Source organism: Mobula hypostoma, chromosome 15 (genome assembly GCF_963921235.1).
Source record: "Mobula hypostoma chromosome 15, sMobHyp1.1, whole genome shotgun sequence".
Taxonomy (NCBI): Eukaryota; Metazoa; Chordata; class Chondrichthyes; order Myliobatiformes; family Myliobatidae; genus Mobula; species Mobula hypostoma.
Genome location: NC_086111.1, coordinates 21,934,905 through 21,954,155, shown reverse-complemented (window position 1 = coordinate 21,954,155; position 19,251 = coordinate 21,934,905). Strand labels below are relative to the sequence as shown.

The window sequence follows — 19,251 nt, the reverse complement described above, 5'->3', positions numbered from 1 at the left end:
GGGGTGTGGATTATAGATACAGTTGTTTATCGGTTACGTCAAATAAGCAGACAGTTAAGTTTTGTCGATTGCCTGCAGTTGTAAAGACTAAACCTAACTTTGTGCAAATTGTGCTGTCAAATGAAAAACAAGTCATAATTTCCTGCATTTTAAACAACAGAACTGTTATTGTCTTGTTGATTCATAGCAATTTAAACAGAAGCTAGGCTGGCATTTGTAAGCAAATGCATGATTAAGAATCTCATTATGGCTAACTTGTTTCACATCTGTGATTGTCAGAAGTGATTTGTTGTTTCTGCTATAAATGCAGTTACACTGGGAGGGGGGATAGATTAGGCAGCAAAATTCATTAAAGCAAAATTTATCTAAGATCATTTGATGCCTGCTAGAAAGCTGTCAGTGACCAGTAATGCAAATAAAAAATACTTTCACGTGAATTCAATCAGGAAAGGCTGTACTTTTCTCCAAACTGTATAATCTAGCCCTCTATTTAAGAAAAAGGTATGCACCACTGGAATAATTCTTTTAGCAATCTGGTGATTTTAGCTACATAACTTGTGTCATCTATTGCCAATTGAAATTGTTCAGAAATGTGATATCCATGTCTGAGTCCCTTGTGACTAGGAAAAATAAATTATATGCAAGGTAAAAATACATGATTTTCTGTCATATGCCACATTTCCAGTAGTCATGCAGTTCCAAACTTGTGCTTAGAAATGTGCATGCCATTCCCTGGATGGCACTATATCTCCACCTAGTGCCTGGTTTTTCATTTGTGCAGTTTTTCAAACTGCCTTTGTAACTTTGTGCATGGCAGACTTTCAATAATTCAATCATTCAATTAGTTTTATGTCATTGAAAATCATTTACAGTCTAGGAAAGCGAATTGGCCAATTTAAGCTACCACCCAAGATCAATTTCACAGAGCTTTCTTCCTGCTCTGAAGTTCTTGTTTAAGATTTGGTTAACTGTAATGCTATTAACTCAATTACTATTTAGAAAGCACATTTCGAAACACCAAATCAGCATCGGGGCTGCTTTTTAATAGTGCTGACATGATGCTTCATGAGTTACTTATGAAACAAATTATCTTCCCATGTTTAACATTAATTTCACTGACTGATGAAACTAGCATCTGTCCATTAAATTATGAAGAACAGGAAAACTCTGATCTTCGTGTACATTGTTGCCTCTTTGTAGATCAGCACACCAACCTATACTGTCTTTTACACTTGTACATTGATCATGTATTAACCAGCAGGAGAAACTCCTTACCACAAACATTTAAAGAACTCAACTGCCTACAAGTTGATTGCTGAATAATTTACAGTTTGCTGCCTTCTATAATCTTTCCAGTGGCAAAGTCAATGGAAATGATATAGCAAGGTTTGCACAACTATTTAGTGAGTTCAGCACTTCGTGCAAGCCAGTTACATGTTTTTTAGTAGTCATTCCCCTTGGCTTACAGCATTACTATGAGAATGAGCAAAGCCTATGGAAAGCAAATTAAACTGTTGAAAGAGATTAGAAGTAGAGCGACTCGTAAGTATGAGGCTATTATTGCTTAGGATAGGGGCCGCCAACCCGTCGATTGCGATCGACCGGTTGTTCTTTGAGATTTTCCCAGTAGATCCCGAAGAAAAATCAAAAATAGATACACAAATACTGTTGTAATGTGAGCATTATAAAGTAATACTAATTAGGATAATGGTAATATAGCAATATTTTCGCTAAAAAGCTGTTTGTAAAGAGAGATTGTTTCCGGGTTGTGGGGGTTTAGTTCCGTTCTTTCTGCCCAGTGCGCATGTGTGTAGTGCCCCTGTCATGCACCGCGTTTTCAGCGTAGCCTGTGCTGCGTCAAAGTGACCAATCAGGTTAGATAAGAGTACAGACTATCGCAAACATCAATATACGGCAGTGTCCCCAACCTCCGGGCCGTGAAGCATGCAGGGGTGCAGCGGTAGTCGGCATGCACACAGCACATCTTTAAGAAAAAAAGCCAAAATAAACAAGCTAATTAATTAGGTGCTGCCTGGCACGTAAACATCGGCCCAGATCAGAGGTGATGCCATTGGCAATCGCTCGTGATATCCTGAAAGCATAGCGGAGGCTCCACAAAAGAAGGCGAAACGTACAAATTCCATCCAGAGTGGGAAGAGGAATTTCTATTTACCTTGGTGAAAGACAAGTGTGTATGTATGTTGTGCCACCAAACACAAGCACTGACTAAAAGAGGGAATCTGGAGCGGCACCACAACACCATCCACCAGGAATTTAAAGACACCTACCCCCCAAAGAGCGCAAGTCGTGCCTGGAAAGTTGAGCTGAAATCGGGGTTGAAGGCCCAGCAATCGTTTTCCACAAAACATGCTGCTCAAAATAAGGCTGCTATTGAAGCATCATTTTGTGTAAGTCACCTATTGGCTAAACACAAGAAGCCTTTTACAGATGGCGATTTATTCAAGGAAGCAATGGTCATTACTTTAAAAACAAAAACGGCATCACAACCACAATACGTAATATACCGCTTGGCCCTGAAACAGTGACAAGGAGGGTAGAGTCATTGTCAGAGGACATGGATATTTTTCTCTACAGTTCGATGAATCCCTGGATGTAATGCAAACAGCTCTGCATGTCGTATTTGTCAGAATGGCTTTCCAGGATTTTACAACAAAGGAGGACTTCCTCACTCTTTTGTAATTAAAGGGAAGAAGGAGAGGTGAGAATATTTACAATGAGTTTAGGAAAATATGGCCATGAAAATGACATCCCCATTCATAAACTGGCGGCAATTACTACTGATGGGGCAGAACAATGCGCGGTGTGCACATTGGTTTTATACCACTAAAAGTCAGTGCCTACTTCGGGTCAACTTATCTATGTGAAATTTCTTTTTCATAGATGAAAATTATTAAATCTAAGTACAGGAGCTGACTTACTGACAGACACCTCACTAGGGTTGCCAACTTCCTCACTCCCAAATAAGGGACAAAAATGGCAGTCAAATCCCGGGACATTTGTGTTTACCCCGAGAAAGACTACCGTGACCATGAAGCCTTGCGCGGGCACCTGTGTGCGCATGCGAGTACGTGCCGTTTTTTTTTTGACCCCACGAATAGATTTTGGCTTAATCTTCATTATTTCTACTTTATATAGGCTGTGTATTTATCATCTCATTCCTGCTTTTACTATATGTTAGTGTTATTTTAGGTTTTATGTGTTATTTGGTATAACTTGGTAGGTTATTTTTTTGGGTCTGGGAACGCTCAAAATTTTTTTCCATATAAATCAATGGTAATTGCTTCTTCGGCGTAAAGCATTTCAGCACGAAAGGTTTCATAGGAACGCTGTACCTTAGCGGGGGAAATACAGGACAGTTGGAAACCCTACACCTCATAGGCTGCCTCAGACTGGCTGTCTGTAGTTATGAGCCAAATTTCAGGGAACTAGCAGAAAGTATTCAGCCCCAGTCATCACACTGAGTGCAACAGTCAATTTATATTCATTTATTTTTCGTGTTGAAATAAGATTAAATAATGAAACTTAGAATTAAAGGTGTGAAGTATTGTACTATTCTTAAAGAAAGACAGCTATGGCCTGTTTGATATGCTAGTTACAGTGTTTTCTTGTTTGAATTAATTTGCAAGTTTGGCAAAAGTATTTTGTGTAATTCAAATACAATTCACCCAAATAAAAGGCCTCAAATCGGAAGTAAAATCTGACCTGTTTTTTCTCTAAACGATTTAGTAGGTAGATCTTGCCTTTCACTGAGGTGGAGGTAGGGGATCTTGGGCTTAATAAGTTTGGTGACCACTAGTCTAGGATTATCTTGGATTAGTGGTTCCCAAACTTTTGGGTTACCACTCCCTTGGCTCCCTGGCCACTTCCCTAGTGCGCCCTCTCCCTTTCTGGCCATTACTTAAAAACTATGAAGAATTTTGATTTACAATGCATAGTAAAAGAAAATAGGAACTGCAAATTAAAAGCAGTAACAATTGCAAAAATTTTTTCAGAACCATTCAAAGCTACAAATGAAGTTATTTCATTCATTAATTGCAAAAACAACAGTTTTCATCAACAATTTTAGAGCGTACATTAGTAGTCCAACTATTCACTACTTTGCTTTTTCACCTTTCAATGAGATGTATGGGCTTGGTGCAGTGTTATCTGCTTCTGAGCATCAGGGTGAGTGTCAGTCAGAATGCGCCTCAGATCTCCACGTTCAGTAATTTGCAGTTTGTTTTATTGCTCTGAAAGAAGTTGGGTGACTGCACCGAAACTGCACTCCACTTAGTATATGTTGGAAAAGCAATAAAGGACGCTTGACCTTTTTCCGTAGTGCAGATAGCATTCAGAGATAGCTTTCTGCGACCAAAAGTCTTGATATGATTTTTTTGAAATTTCAGCTTTAGCTCAAAATCATTTTGTTGCGAGATCAGTTCTTTCTCCATCCTTCCTGTTAATTTCAAATTACAAGGGTTCAGGAATGGATTTATTATCTAATCTAGAATTTAGATTGAGTGAAGACCCTAAAATCTCTCTAACATGTCTTTATTTAGCTTACCCAGGTGGGCACAATATTCTTAAAGATCGTCATCTGGTATTCTTTCTTTCTCTTCCAACTCAGAATTTGGAAAAGATTGTGAGATTGATTAAGCGTTTCACTTATATGAGGTTAACTTGAACAGAAATGTGGAGATGACCGATTTGACTTTGATGAGATTCACATCATTTCCTTGCAATTGAAGATTGATATAATTAAACTTTGCCAATAATTCTGACAAATAAGCAATGTCATGCCTAATATTATTAAGTTGATTATTGAATGAAGCACTCAAGCCTTAAAAGAATTTTATCACAGTCTCAAAAGGAGTCTCAGGCAATTTCCTTTTGACAGCCATATGACTTCTGTGTGCAAAAAGCAAACAATTAAAATTTTCATCATTCTAAATATAAAGCTCTCAAAATGGTTGAGAGTTGAGAGCATGGGACTTGATTTTATTTAACACTGTGATAAAAGTATTTAATGATTTGTGCAGCCAATCACTTGGGTTGTTTATGACACAGTGAATGGCAAATATGTTTGGTACAGCTTTTTTAAGAAAGTAATAACCCCACAATTGATTCCATCATTGATGGTGCCCCATCTGTTGGACAAACAAGAATGCCATGAGCAATGAAATGTTGTATGAAGCATCACTGTTTTGTTGTGAAGTGCTGGTAACTATTTTTGAAGTGTTTTCCATTTCTGAAAGTTTTCACCAAGTCTCTTGGGGATGGGGCGGGGGGGGGTGGGAGCCAAGTTCTTGTTTGCTTTATCAGAGTGTATTCTCTTCAAATATGCAAGGAGCCTGGACAGTTTCATTGTCCCATTTGAAAAACACTTTTTCGTACATCAGACACAAAAAATTAGTTAGCATGAGAAATTGAAAGTTTTGGGATTATGAAAGAATAGCCATAAAAAGTGCTGACGACTCTCACTATGATAAACAAAGGTTGCACTACATATGTTAAGATACCTGAAGGATGTTCTGTTTGGTTGAATGCATACAAGCAAAATCCCTGTTTTTTTTTTAAAAAGCCTGTAACTTGCTCTTTGTTATTTGCATTGTTATTTATTTTACTTTTTTGTGCTAAATTTCAGAATATGGAAGCAGAGAAATGTCGATCTGCAGCATTAAGTAGTTCCACAAAGCAAAGCTCTCAGTCTACGTTCCAGACCAGAGATGACAACAGCATCATTCAGCCAAAGACTCGGAGGGCAGTGCCACCACAGGGTACTAAAGTTCTCTACCTTAAAGCAATATCAGAAGCAATTGGTAGAGATTTTCAGAAAGCATATCGGCATTGCCGTACCAAAAGCACTGATCGTTCGGAAGAGACATTGGCTGGATCGGCTAAACCTCTCATGAAAGAATGCAAGAAAACTGAAGAAAACAGCTGTCGGGAAGCATCTCATGTGGTTTGCTCTTCTCAATATAGCAATCAACAACAAGAAAATGATTCTGAAAATAATTTTGTGAAGCAAAAATGGAATGTTGGATTAAAGGCCAGTGAAAATAACATGGATGAAAGACTAGACCGTAAGCTGGTATCTACAGATGTAACTGTGAATATTAAGGCACGTGTGGAGGAAAGAAGCAGTGATTGTCCTCAAAGTGAGAGCGTTGGCTACAAGGTATTCATACCTCTACTTTGTTTTATCTCAATATTATATAGTGATAGAGGTATACTTTTCAGAGCTAATTGGAACAATTGTTTTGCATATGTTATTTTTGATTCTAAAACAAGTTATACAAAAATCTGAGATTTCAGGAAAATGTTCATACAAAAGTATTACAAAATAACTCTTGCTATTTGGCATACATCATCTGGTTTCAACCAGCAAACATTTTTATGAAAGTAAGCACCAACAATACATTTAATTCCAAATGTTTAGCTAATGAAGTGCAAGAGGTTATGAAATAATATTGATAAAATGGTACTTACTTACTTGGGCCCTTAGCTGCGAGTGGAGCATAGGACATCGATGACCTCCTGTTTCCATTGTCCTCTGAAGTCAATGGTATGGTTGGAGTTCATCACTGTTTCTGTAATCCATTGTATCCACTGTACAGGGAATTGGCCTATACAACATCATCAGAGCCTTGTTGGCCAACCCTACAGATTTCCAACCTCTCACAGGGTTGGACCTTGAGGAGTGATAAAATGGGTAAAAATAATTACAAATTGAGCCTAATGCCAGTAACTGGAAGATAGTATAGGGAATTATAGATATTTACAGTCCGGAGGTCATTTGGCCCATCATCTTTAGGCTGGCCAGAAAATTATTCAGACTGACCCTCATTCCTAGGTGTATATCCAGGTACTTTTAAATGTAATTAGGAATTACTACCTTTTCCACTCTTTTGGGGTGTCCATCTATTTTTGGATATACTTATTTGACATTTCCTTGAATTCCCCACTTCATGCCAATTGATCTAATCCAGTTTTGGCTTATCTCCCTTTTCTTAGTAATCATCACTAAAAATATCTAAGTGCTCTGGATGAGAAGGGAGCTATCATGAGTTGGGGTTCAAATGACGTTAAAAGCAGTATGCCAAGTGAAAAAGACAAAAGCCTTCTACGTTTTAATGGAATACCAATTTTATGACAAAGTATAATTATAAGAATTGTGAGCTATAAATCTATACAAATCTTAAGACTTCATTTGCAAATAAAGAATATTGAAGGAAAACTAAGGATGCAGAAAATATTAAATAGAACTCTATCTAAGGGAGGAAATACAAAAGAAAAAAATCCTCCACTATTAGGAGACTTCAACACTATCTGATGGGTATTTAAAAATGATATTGGACATGGTAAACATGTTGTATATGGTGGATAAGGGGCTAAGTCGAGAGCAAAAAAAAAATAGGATACAAGATTTGGAAAAGTAAGTGTGAGAAACTGACTTTACAGAAAGACTGGTGGAATATGCTACCAGAGTTTGAGTGATTGAAGCAGACTGTCTTGTATTAAACTGAATAGGCGGTTGGAAAAAAAAAGTTTAGAACAGGCTAAGCGCATGGGATTGGAATCTTGTGGTATATGGATACACACAGACAAGTTGGGTCAACAATATTTATTTTGGTTGCTTATAACTAACTTTTAAGAATGTTTTCCATCATATGTATTTTGTCAATTAATGTTTTGTTAAAAGTCAATGAAAAACCATTTGATGGGCGTTCTTATTTTCAGGTTAAGTGGATAAAATTCAATTTTGCCTGAAGCCAGCCACTTCTGTCCACTGATCTTTCAACACTTCAATTTATTTTAATTTATCCTATTTAACTCTTTCAAAAAAAATTAGTATTTTGTGAACGTCACCTGTGAATGAGTAGAAGATGTATTTTCTTTATTTTCATTGAGCCAGTTGTTCAAAGACATTTTCTCTATTTTCCAATTACTAGTTAGCAGATAGTTGCAGGGATATTAAAGCAAACCCCATAATGACCTAATCTTTTGTTTTCAGTGGTTAATTTTTTGAAGCCCAAAAAGTATAGCGTATATTCACCTCTTGAAATACAAATGTATTGCCTTAGCTCTCTGCATATTTCTATTTGCTTTGAACTTGGTTTTGTCTCAATTATGACATCACTTCCTTTTTTTTAAAAAAAACAGAAACTGAACTCTGATGATGATGCATCTGCTGGAAGTGACTGGTCTGATGTTGAAGATCCTGCTGTAATAGCTACTTTTTCACAAGAAGATTCCAGTCCAGTGATTAACCTGGAAAGTTCCAGATCTGGTACACCATTGAATGCCAAATATATTACACAACCATCTTTCATGTACTCTACATTCTGCTATCCAGGTTCAAAACATTGGTCAAGCCCTCAAACACCTCAGCGACCTTCATCAACCAGCAGATTTAATGATGACTGCTGTTATCTTAACCTTAGTGATGATGAAACAGAATCTTTGTCAAGGCTTTCAGAAAAATGTTTACAAGGCTCACCGTCTGCTAATTGCAATAACTTGTCTTTTGAGTCGTTAAGTTATTCACCACATCAGTCTGATCATAGCAATAGCATGGATTTTAGTAAGGGTTCTTTCAGCTCTTCAATTAAAGATTCAGAATGTTTGGACCATAATTGGGGACTGAATTACCAGAGGGAAGGCTTTGTGGATACACATTGCCATCTGGACTTTTTATACTCTAAATTATCTTTTAAGGGGACCTTTGCAAAGTTTATGAAAGTTTATGACAGCACGTTTCCAGCTGAGTTTCATGGCTGTATCACTGATTTCTGTGACCCTCGCAGTCTAGTTCGTGGAAACTTATGGGAAAGTTTACTGGAAGACCCTCTTGTCTGGGGTGCTTTTGGTTGTCATCCACATTTTGCCCGTTACTACACAAATTTACAAGAAGGCACAATTATCCAAGCACTGAGACACCCAAAAGCCGTTGCTTTTGGAGAGATGGGTTTGGACTATTCGTATAAGTGTTCAACAGACATCCCTAAGCAAAAACAGGTAAGTGGAAAAACAAGTGGGACAACTTGCTCATCAACAAGTGAATTTATCTGCTGACTTACAAGATTTGCTAAAATCTGTCCTTCAAAAGCCATTAAATGTTTGTTTTTCTTGAAATTCACACCATTAATCCATGAATTTTAAGAATTAACTACCATAATCAGAATCAGGTTTAAATGTCACTGACTTATGTCATGAAATTTGATGTTTTGCAGCATCAGTACAGTGCAGTACATAAAAATATTAATTGTAATAAGAAATATATGTGTGTGTATATAAATAATATACACACTCACTCAAATACAGCGAAAGATGACTCAGAAAACCATCTTCAAATAGCATCAAGACATTTCTCCCATTTGCCTGAGTAGCCATATTAAAGCATTTCTGACACAATAGCATTTTCTTAATTTGTGCATGTGTGTTAAGTTGATAGTCTAGGACTGATGGGGAAGGGGAGGTGGAGTGGTAAGCGGGAAGGGGTGAATGAATATGAGAATAATTACTTATAAATAATTAGATTCTTGTTTATGCCAGGTCTTTGAGAGGCAGCTGAAACTTGCGGTGGCATTAAAAAAGCCACTCGTTATCCACTGCAGGGACGCTGATCAGGATCTTTTTGAGATAATGAAAATCAATGTGCCAAAGGACTACAAAGTTCATAGGTAAAAGGTCATTATATTTGTGCTTTAGTTTTATTTATTGTTTTTATCAACCAATGATTCAGCTATGTTTCCCTGACGGTAGACGTCCTTAAAATGATCTTGAGGCTTGATGTTTTATAGGGTACGTAATATAAGGAACTTATAGGTAATTTGTATTTCTTTTGTTTGGCTATTGGAAATTTGCCTTAAAGAACGCTTCCAGAATTAGAAACATTCCGGAGATTTGTGCACATGCAAGACCTAATCCTGATAGTGCAGGATTGGGAACAAGAAGAAGTGGTCAGATGGATTATTTTGTTGTTAATGTACATATATGCTCATTGGCTCCATTGGGTATATGATTACTGTGTATCAGGTGTAAATTGGTCTATTATTATCACATACGCCTAGATACAGTGAAGAGCTTGTCTTACATACCACTCATACAGATCAATTCAGTACATCAGGGCATTGAGGTAACACAAGGTAAAACAATAACAGAATGCAGAATAAACTGCTACAAAAAGGATCTAGTGTTTTCCCAGTGTTTTTGATGCATAAACTCTTGTTGGGCTTCCAGCCAATTACGTGTTGATTTTAACTGATATTTCAATGACAAGGTCCACCATTTTCATCAGGGATGATGCCTAACTATGTCTAGTCTGATGGTATATATATACCCCTGTCATCCGTCCCTCGTGATTGATTAGTCCTCAACCAATCAGGTTTCCGTGTCCCACCTTGTTTACAATCATATTCCAGTTCTTACTTGGAGCGAGACTTTCGTCTTTGTGAAATTTCTTATTCTTTAGTCTTTTTTCAATGGCTTCCTTCACCAGGTGGTCCCAAAAGCCACTGGTGTGACACAGTAGTTCTATGCCATCGAAGCCAATCTTGTGGCCATTGCTCGTGCAGTGTTCTGCTACCATCGGTTTCTGGAAGAATCGCCAGGATCCTGAAGAAATATTGGATTAATACCATCCAGAAACCCATAAGGAAGCTCAAATCCCAGCTTATGCAGATCAATGATGACCTGGGCTCAGGACAGCTGGCGTTTACAGGATTCTCTGAATGCAGAGCATTATATATTGGCCAGATGGGGCACAGTAGAAGCCCGCATCAAGGAGTGTGTCCGTATGGGTTGCCTGGAGAAAGCGGCAACAATGATGAATCAGCTTGTGGTCTGGTGTGAACACAACAACTTGAGTCTCAATGTGGACAACACTAAAGAGGTGATTGTGGACTTCAGGAAGGTGAAGGCTGACTATTGCACATCAACACTACTTGGAGGACCAAGTTTCTTGGAGCGCACATCACGGATTATCTCATCTTGTCCCTCAACACCACCTCTTTATTCAAGAAAACACAGCAGCACCTCCATTTCCTGAGGTGGTTGAGATGAGTGAGGCTCCCTACCCCCATTCGAACCATACTCTACCGGAGTAGCATCGAGAGGGTCCTGACCAACTGTATCACCATCCGGTATGGGAATTGCAAGGTATCTGACTGCAAGACCCAGCAACAGATTGTGACGACTGCTGAGATAATCGTCAAGATCTCTTCCTCTCCACTCCCATCCAGGCCATACACATTTGATATATGTACTGTGTTTTGCACCTTTGTCCCTGAGGAACAAGGTTTCATTCAGCTGTATACATGTGTATGGTTGAATGACAAACTTATGTAGCAGGAAAGCTGAAGGAAAGACAGGTAGGGTGAAAATTTCATCTTATCTCTGATAGGATGAGATGAAATAAGTAAATTTCACACGATATAGAGATCTATATGATCTCCCTCAGCAAAATCTCTTTTCTAGTCCTACTTGCACTCACTGGCCACCTTGTATTAGTTACAACTGTGCACCTGCTCGTTAATGCAAATATCTAATCAGCCAATCATGTGGCATCAACTCAGTGCATAAAAGCATGTCGACATGGTCAAGAGGTTCAGTTGTTTAGACCAAACATTAGAATGGGGAAGAAATGTGATCTACATGGCTTTGACCATGGAATGATTGCTGGTGTCAATCAGGATAGTTTGAGTATCTCAGAAACTGCTGATCTCCTGGGATTTTCACACACAACAATATAGGGTTTACAGAGAATGATGTGAAAAGGAAAACAAATCAATCTATGAGCAGAGTTTTGTGGACAAAAATGCCTTGTTAATGAGAGATGTCAGAGAAGAATAGTCAGACTGGTTTAACCTGACAGGAAAATATCAATAACTCAAATAACTAAGTGTTACAACAGTGGTATACAGAAGAACATACCTGAACCACAACATGTCAAACCTTAGAGGATGGGCTACAGCAACAGAAGACCATGAACATACCTAAGCAACAAGAGGTACCTAATAAAATGACACTGAGTGTAAGTTATACAAGATGGTAAAGAAAAAACCCCTCCAAAACAAAGTGTCACTGCTAAAGCACCTCAGAAAATTTTAATTAATTTATGAAAGGGACAATTGTACAGGAGTTAGTTGAGCATGTTATTGGTATTTAGTGAAGTGAAAACTGGCACATTTATTGTAAGTTTGGATTTTTAGAATTTTCAGTGTATTTTGTTAGTATTTACATTAACTGGATTCTCCCTATTCCACACTTTCTCCAGCCCAAAAGAGACATTTCTAAACCTGGTACTGGATAGGCAATGCTGCACCCGGACGTTTCATCTTTGCTGTTTAGAATCCTAAATATGTAATTCTTTAGACCACTGGTTCTCCTTTCTTCCCCTACATGACAGGACCCCATACCATATTGCTGTAAGCAGCTTACCCATCCTTTCCGCAGTTTCCAAATTTATCCAAACAGGGAATGAGAACCTTTGCAAATGATAGTGTTCTGCCAATTATTTCTGCCATTCTAGGTAGTAGAGCAGTGGATTTAGGAGAAGATACAAAGAGCTATAGTTAGTTGCTGAATTGCATCTTCTAGGTGGTTTGTACTTAAGCCACAGTGCTTTGGTGTGGAGGACAACAGTGGTCAGTGTAGTGGCAGCTGTTCTATCCAAGATGCTGTTTTGTTCTTGGACATTATTGCAGCTGAACTCGTGGTTAAATAGTAAGCATTCCATCATGCTCTTATTATAAGTAGTAGAAAGACATTGGGAGTCAACAGTGTCTCATCCCAAAATAACTTCCTCTGACTGCTTTTGATGTGACAGGTCCATTTAAGTTTCTGTGCAGGATACTGATGCCATTGCCATTGAATGTCCAGGACAGGTGGTTAGATAGAGATTTTGTTAGAATTGATAATTAACTTTCAATTGTGTGGTATGACAGCTAGATACTACTTTCAGTCCATGCAACATGCAGATACAGCTGCTTTGTTAGTATAGTTGTGAATGGATCTGAACTTGCAATCCCCCATTCTTAGCCGTTATGATGTAGAGAAGGTGATTGTTGGAATAGTTGAATATAATAGAGCTTATTATACTGTGGTAAGGAACTCTTCTAGCAAGGTCCTGAAGCTGAATGGCCTCCCGTAGTTTGTACTAGGAATGACTAGCCAATGGAGAGTTTTCCCAACAACTTCATTGACACTGCAATATGCTTTGTTGATACAAGAACAATTCCTGTCTCTTTAAATTTGAAATTTTGCCAACGTCTGGACCAAGAGAAGTAATAAGAGTATAAAGAGCAGAGGGAGGAGGAAACGCCCTCCTGCACTTACCCCTGACTGAGAGAAGCAACTCAAGAGCAAAAGGAGAGTAAGTACTGTGGAAAGTTTCGTCATGACATGTTCAGGCAAACAGAACCACTTCAGAAGATGACATGTACCATAGGTTTAGAACAATCTAACTACCATTTCTCAGACATGATCTGTCCAAAATCAGAAACAGTCTATATTTTCAAGATTGATAAACTGTTGCAGTAAGCTTACTGTACAACAAGGATAAGAGAACAACCACACTCCTGATCCTAACATCGGGGGAGGTGCACAGATGTCACAGTGAAGTGAATTTTTAACCAGTAACGTGATGTTGAGTTTTACTAAGGGCAATATATTTTTCTGTCCAGCATCTGGATAAATGTTCCCAGGCATAAGATGAACTGCATGTTTTTGTAATTTTAAAGAATACTTAAGGAAACTTCAGCCTTGTGAGAAACAATAATTTTGTTTTATTTGCTTGTGTTTTAATTTGGTTCCGCAGGCATTGCTTCACAGGCTCTTATGAGGTGATTGAACCATTTCTACGGGAATTTCCAAATTTATCCGTTGGATTCACAGCCTTAATCACCTACCCATCTGCTGGTGTGACCAAGGAAGCAGTCAGAAAAATCCCAATGGAACGGATTGTTGTAGAGACTGATGCACCATACTTTTTACCTAGAGGGGTCAGTTGTACAATTTTTATATTTCCTGAGTTGGAATAGCTCCAAAGATAAAAGCAGAAGTCGTAAACTCACTGAAATGTGCATTTTATACATAGTACACACACATACAATATTGATGTCTATTTGAAAATCCAGACAGAATTTAAAATAGTTAAAATACTGAAAGTCTATGGAGGATCAGAGTTGTAGCGCCTAACCATCATATTGCGTGGCTGCAATGTGACATCCCAATTCTTCTGTTCACTGCTGCCATGTCCATTTTCAGAGAGTTATGAATTTGTACTCCCAAGTTCCTCTATACATCAACACTTCGAAGTTTCCTATCATTTACTGTGTCTTATTGGTATTTGACATCCCAAAATGTTTTTCTGGATTAAATTTCTTATGCCACTGCTCGACCCTGCATTCCAGATAACGTACTGCATATCCTTCAGTATTTCTAGTCCTCAATCCTTCTGCCAGTGTAAAGTTTCTTTGTAGCTACTATGGCTACACTCATGATTGTAACTATCTGTACTTCTTAACTTCCTCTGTCCCCAAATTCTCAAGTTATTTATGTAACTAGAGTCCCTCTGTGCAGTCTAAGGCCTTCCTGTCTTCTTCTGAAATGAATCACATTGAATTGGAAATATCACTTCAGATGCAGGTGAACGAGTGTTGCTCCCTGATTTATACTGCCTCTTTGCTCTTCTAACTAGAACATGACCCTTTGCATCTTGCTGCATTAAATTTTACCCACCACCCATCTGCCCATTCTACACTCTGTCTTGTACCTAAGCTTTTGAATCCTATTATCTCCATTTAATGTTCACTACATCTCCAGGTTATTCAAAATTACACCCAAGTCCACTTCATTAACCTATATTATAAGCAGAGGTCCCCCGAGCAAACCTCAGGATACCTACTTTAAGCTCCAGACAGAGAAATGCCCTTTTACTACCACTCTGCTTGCTGTTACTGAGACAATTTTTCATCCAAGTGGCAGTAATGTAGACCAGAGCCAGGTACTTATTCACAATGCTGGAAAGCAGATAGTATTTTATTATAAATGCAACAAAACTAAAATTCCTTTTTACATACGCTTACTACTACTTAACATTAAAAATTACTTTGCAGGGTGCTGGAAGTAAATATTTGAACCTAAACATAATGTATGTTTGCTTTGCTTTCAGGTTTCTAAAGGAGTTTGTATCCATTCCCATCCAGGACTTGGCTTGTACACTGTAAAGGAAATTGCTAGGCTGAAAGCGATGAAACTGTCCACCGTTCTTCATGCATTGAGAAGAAATACCCATGGATTATATGGAATATAAACAACTGACGAAATCTCTGTTACTTGCATTTTGAAAATATGAGTGCAAGAGAAAATTTACATGGAAATAATGGCAGTTCAGTCTGTTATTTTTCCAACAATGCCTTCTAAGGTTACATGATTTATTTGTTTTATTTTTAATTGAGTTCTACATATTTGTAATCAACTTTGACTACTAGATGCTGCTGATGTTTCAACTATAGAGAACTTACTTGAAAGATGATCAGACGCTTAAATATCTGATTAGCTTTGCTGATTTACAACTCAAACATGGTGTCTGTATGTGTCATGAACCAATGGCTTGTGTTCTCTTTCTGGCCACTGGTTTTCTCTTGAATTATTGCTTTCTGGGATGGGGTGGGTGGGAACTGTTACCAAGTATCATCTTGTTTCAAATCTGATATAAAGAACTGACAAAACAACTGAGATTTAAGACTATCATTCTTCAGTACACAACTGTAAAGGAGAACGGAATGATTGTTGTTCCAGATCCAATGCAACATAAAAATAAGACATTCTTGACAGGAAATGATAAAGTAGTAGTGGCCGGGGGAGGGGGGGGTGGTTGTAGGTGTGTTAATGGGTTACCAACAGATTAAATTATAGAGTCACTTTGTGTTGCTTGGGTTCCAACCTTGCTGTTGTAAGTACTGAAAGTAGGCAAGAACTTTTTTTTCTTGTGGGTTGTGGGAGGGGTTAATCAGCCCAACAGCTTTGGGGAAGTAATTGTTTTTGAGTCTAGTAGTCCCACTGTAGTCTCTTCCCTGCCCTATAGGAATGGGATAAACAGTTCATGAGCAGGGTGGGTGAGATCCTTCATTATATCACTGGCCTTTTTCCAACACCTTTCTGTATACATGTCCTTGATGGTGGATAGGCTGGTGATGTGTTGGACAGTTTTAACTACCTGTTGTAGAGCCCACTGTCCACACAGTGATGCAGTATATTGGGAATCTCTGAACTGTGCATCTGTAGAAGATTGTGAGTATTGTGTGCAGAGTCCAGCTTTCTTCAGCTTCCTCAGAAAATAGAGACAGTGGTGAACTTTCTTGACTGTGGAGAATGCTCTCTGGGAACATGAGAGGTTGTGCGAGAAGAGCACTCCCAGGAGTTTGAAACTGCTCGCATTTTCCACTGCTGTGCCGCCGATGTGAAGAAGGGTGTGAGTGGTGTGGGTTTTCCTGAAATCGATAACAATCTCTTTTGTCTTGTTGACATTGAGGAAGAACTTATTTTCCTGCCACCAGGCTTCTAGCTCTTCCATCTCCTCTCTGTAGGTCACCTCATCTTTGGTGATGAGCCCACCCACCGTCTTGACAGCGTAATTGATCAGGTGTTTGCCTGTGCAATCGTGTGAACAGAGTCTACTGCAGTGGCTCAGCTCATAGTTGTGGAGGGGGGGCACCCATGTGGAGGAGCGGTGGAGCATCCTGGCTGTCTGAGATCTGTTGGTTAGGAAGTCCAACACTCAATTATACAGAGGTACAGTTGCATGCAAAAGTTTGGGCACCCTGGTCAAAATTTCTGTTACTGTGAATAGTTAGGTGAGTAGAAGATGAACTGATCTCCAAAAGTCATGAAGTTAAAGATGAAACATTCTTGTCAACATTTTAAGCAAGATTAGTGCGTTATTTTTGCTTTGTACAATTTTAGAGTGGAAAAAAAAGGAAAGGAGCACCATTCAAAAGTTTGGGCACCCAAAGAGACTTGAGCTCTCGGATAACTTTTACCAAGGTCTCAGACCTTAAGTAGCTTGTTAGGGCTATGGCTTGTTCACAGTCATCGTTAGGAAAGGCCAGGTGATGCAAATTTCAAAGCTTTATAAATACCCTGACTCCTCTAACCTTGTCCCAACAATCAGCAGCCATGGGCTCCTCTAAGCAGCTGCCTAGCACTCTGAACATTGAAATAAATGATGTCCCCAAAGCAGGAGAAGGCTATAAGAAGAGAGCAAAGTGTTTTCAGGTAGCCGTTTTCTCAGTTCGTAATGTAATTAAGAAATGGCAGTTAACAGGAATGGTGGAGGTCAAGTTGAGGTCTGGAAGACCAAGAAAACTTTCCAAGAGATCTGCTCGTAGGATTGCTAGAAAGGCAAATCAAAACCCCTGTTTGACTGCAAAAGACCTTCACGAAGATTTAGCAGACTCTGGAATGGTGGTGCACTGTTCTATTGTGCAGTGACACCTGCACAAAAATGACCTTCATGGAAGAGTCGTCAGAAGAAAATCTTTCCTGTGTCCTCACCACAAAATTCAGCGTCAGAAGTTTGCAAAGGAATATCTAAACAAGCCTGATGCATTTTGGAAACAAGTGCTGTGGACTGATGAAGTTAAAATAGAACTTTCTGGCCACAATGAGCAAAGGTACATTTGGAGAAAAAAAGAGTGCAGAATTTCGTGAAAAGAACATCTCTCCAAGTGTTAAGCACGGGGGGGATCGATCATACTTTGGGCTTGTGTTGCAGCCAGTGGTACGGGGAACATTTCACTGGTAGAGGGAAGAATGAATTCAATTAAATACCAGCAAATTCTGGAAGCAAACATGACCCTGTCTGTTTAAAAAAAAAAGCTGAAGATGAAACGAGGATGGCTTCTACAACAGGATAATGATCCTAAACACAATGGACAATGGTAATCCACAATGGACTACCTCAAGAGGCACAAGCTGAAGGTTTTGCCATGGCCCTCACAGTCCCCCAACCTAAACCTCATCAAAAATCTGTGGCTAGACCTCAGAAGAGCAGTGCGTGCAAAATGGCCCAAGAATCTCACAGAACTAGAAGCCTTTTGCAAGGAAGAATGGGCAAAAACCCCCCAAACAAGAATTGAAAGACTCTTAGCTAGCCACAGAAAGTGTTTACAAGCTGTGATACTTGCCAAAGGGAGTGTTACTAGGCACTGACTATGCAGGGTGCCCAAACTTTTGCTTTGGGCCCTTTTCCGTTTTTGTTATTTTGAAACTGTAAAAGATGGAAATAAAAAAAGTAATCTTGCTTAAAATATTAAAGAAATCTGTCATCTTTAACTTTATGCCTTTTGGAAATCAGTTAATCTTTTACTCGCTTAGCTATTCACAGTAACAGAAATTTTGACCGGGGAGCCCAAAGTTTTCCATGCCACTGTATATTTAAACCAATGATTAGAAGTGTGTTCACCCAAGGTGTCTGGGATGATCGTGCTGAATACTGTACTGAAATCCAGAAATAGTGTTCTGACATAAGTGTCCTTGTTTCTGGATGTATCAGGGCCAGGTGCACAACTGATGCTATGCCATCTGTTGCAGAGTGGTTCTGTTGGTAAGTGTATTAGTGAATATACAGTGTGGCAGGATAATAGTAAGTTTCAGTGTTAGTTTTGCAAACAGACAAGTACTGGTTCATTAACTTCAGCCCCAAAACTTGCAACAGATTTCCTGGCAAGAAGCTGGTACTCAATGTCTTCTAGAATCTTAGAAGGGAACCCTTTAAGGCTGGAGAGCCCAAAATCAGATCCAACCCAACCAGGCATGTGGATGTGCAGAATGGGTGTTAGCAGACTGAGAGTTGGGAGGGAGATTGGAAGAACAGGGAGAGATGCCTGTGAGGGTTAAGCAGTCTGAAGTGAGTGGGAAAGAGGGGACTTGATGAATGGGGAGGAGAGGAGGGGACAGGGTAGGTTTGAAGCAGTCACATAGGCAGAGTGAGCTTTGAGAGAGTGTGTAGAAGCCATTGGGAGTTCGGTGTGTGCTTGGGGGATTGTCAAATTAACACAGCAGTCATAGCCACACTTCTCAAGTTATGCTATCCCATTTCATTTGTGAACAGACCTTTGAGACCAATGCTAATGTCTGAACAAACTGCATATGTGTGCTAAAGTGGTGTGATGTCCAAGCTTGAACCTCTTCACTTCTTTAAAACAGCAAATTTGTATCATTTTTTAAAACTAAGAACTACTGCAC

General features: G+C 39.0%; 1 protein-coding gene across 3 annotated transcripts in view; it reads left to right on the top strand.

Moving 5' to 3' along the window:
* tatdn2 (TatD DNase domain containing 2) overlaps positions 1-15,660 on the top strand; it is a 30,961-nt gene extending 15,301 nt beyond the window's left edge. For all 3 annotated transcript variants that reach the window (XM_063067837.1, XM_063067838.1, XM_063067839.1), the window contains 5 exons: positions 5,645-6,178; positions 8,164-9,018; positions 9,556-9,683; positions 13,820-14,003; positions 15,176-15,660. In XM_063067837.1, the coding sequence (XP_062923907.1) occupies positions 5,645-6,178; positions 8,164-9,018; positions 9,556-9,683; positions 13,820-14,003; positions 15,176-15,316 (1,842 nt within the window). In that variant the 3' untranslated portion in view covers positions 15,317-15,660. The remainder of the gene's footprint in view (positions 1-5,644; positions 6,179-8,163; positions 9,019-9,555; positions 9,684-13,819; positions 14,004-15,175) is intronic.
* The last annotated feature ends 3,591 nt before the right edge of the window (positions 15,661-19,251 follow it).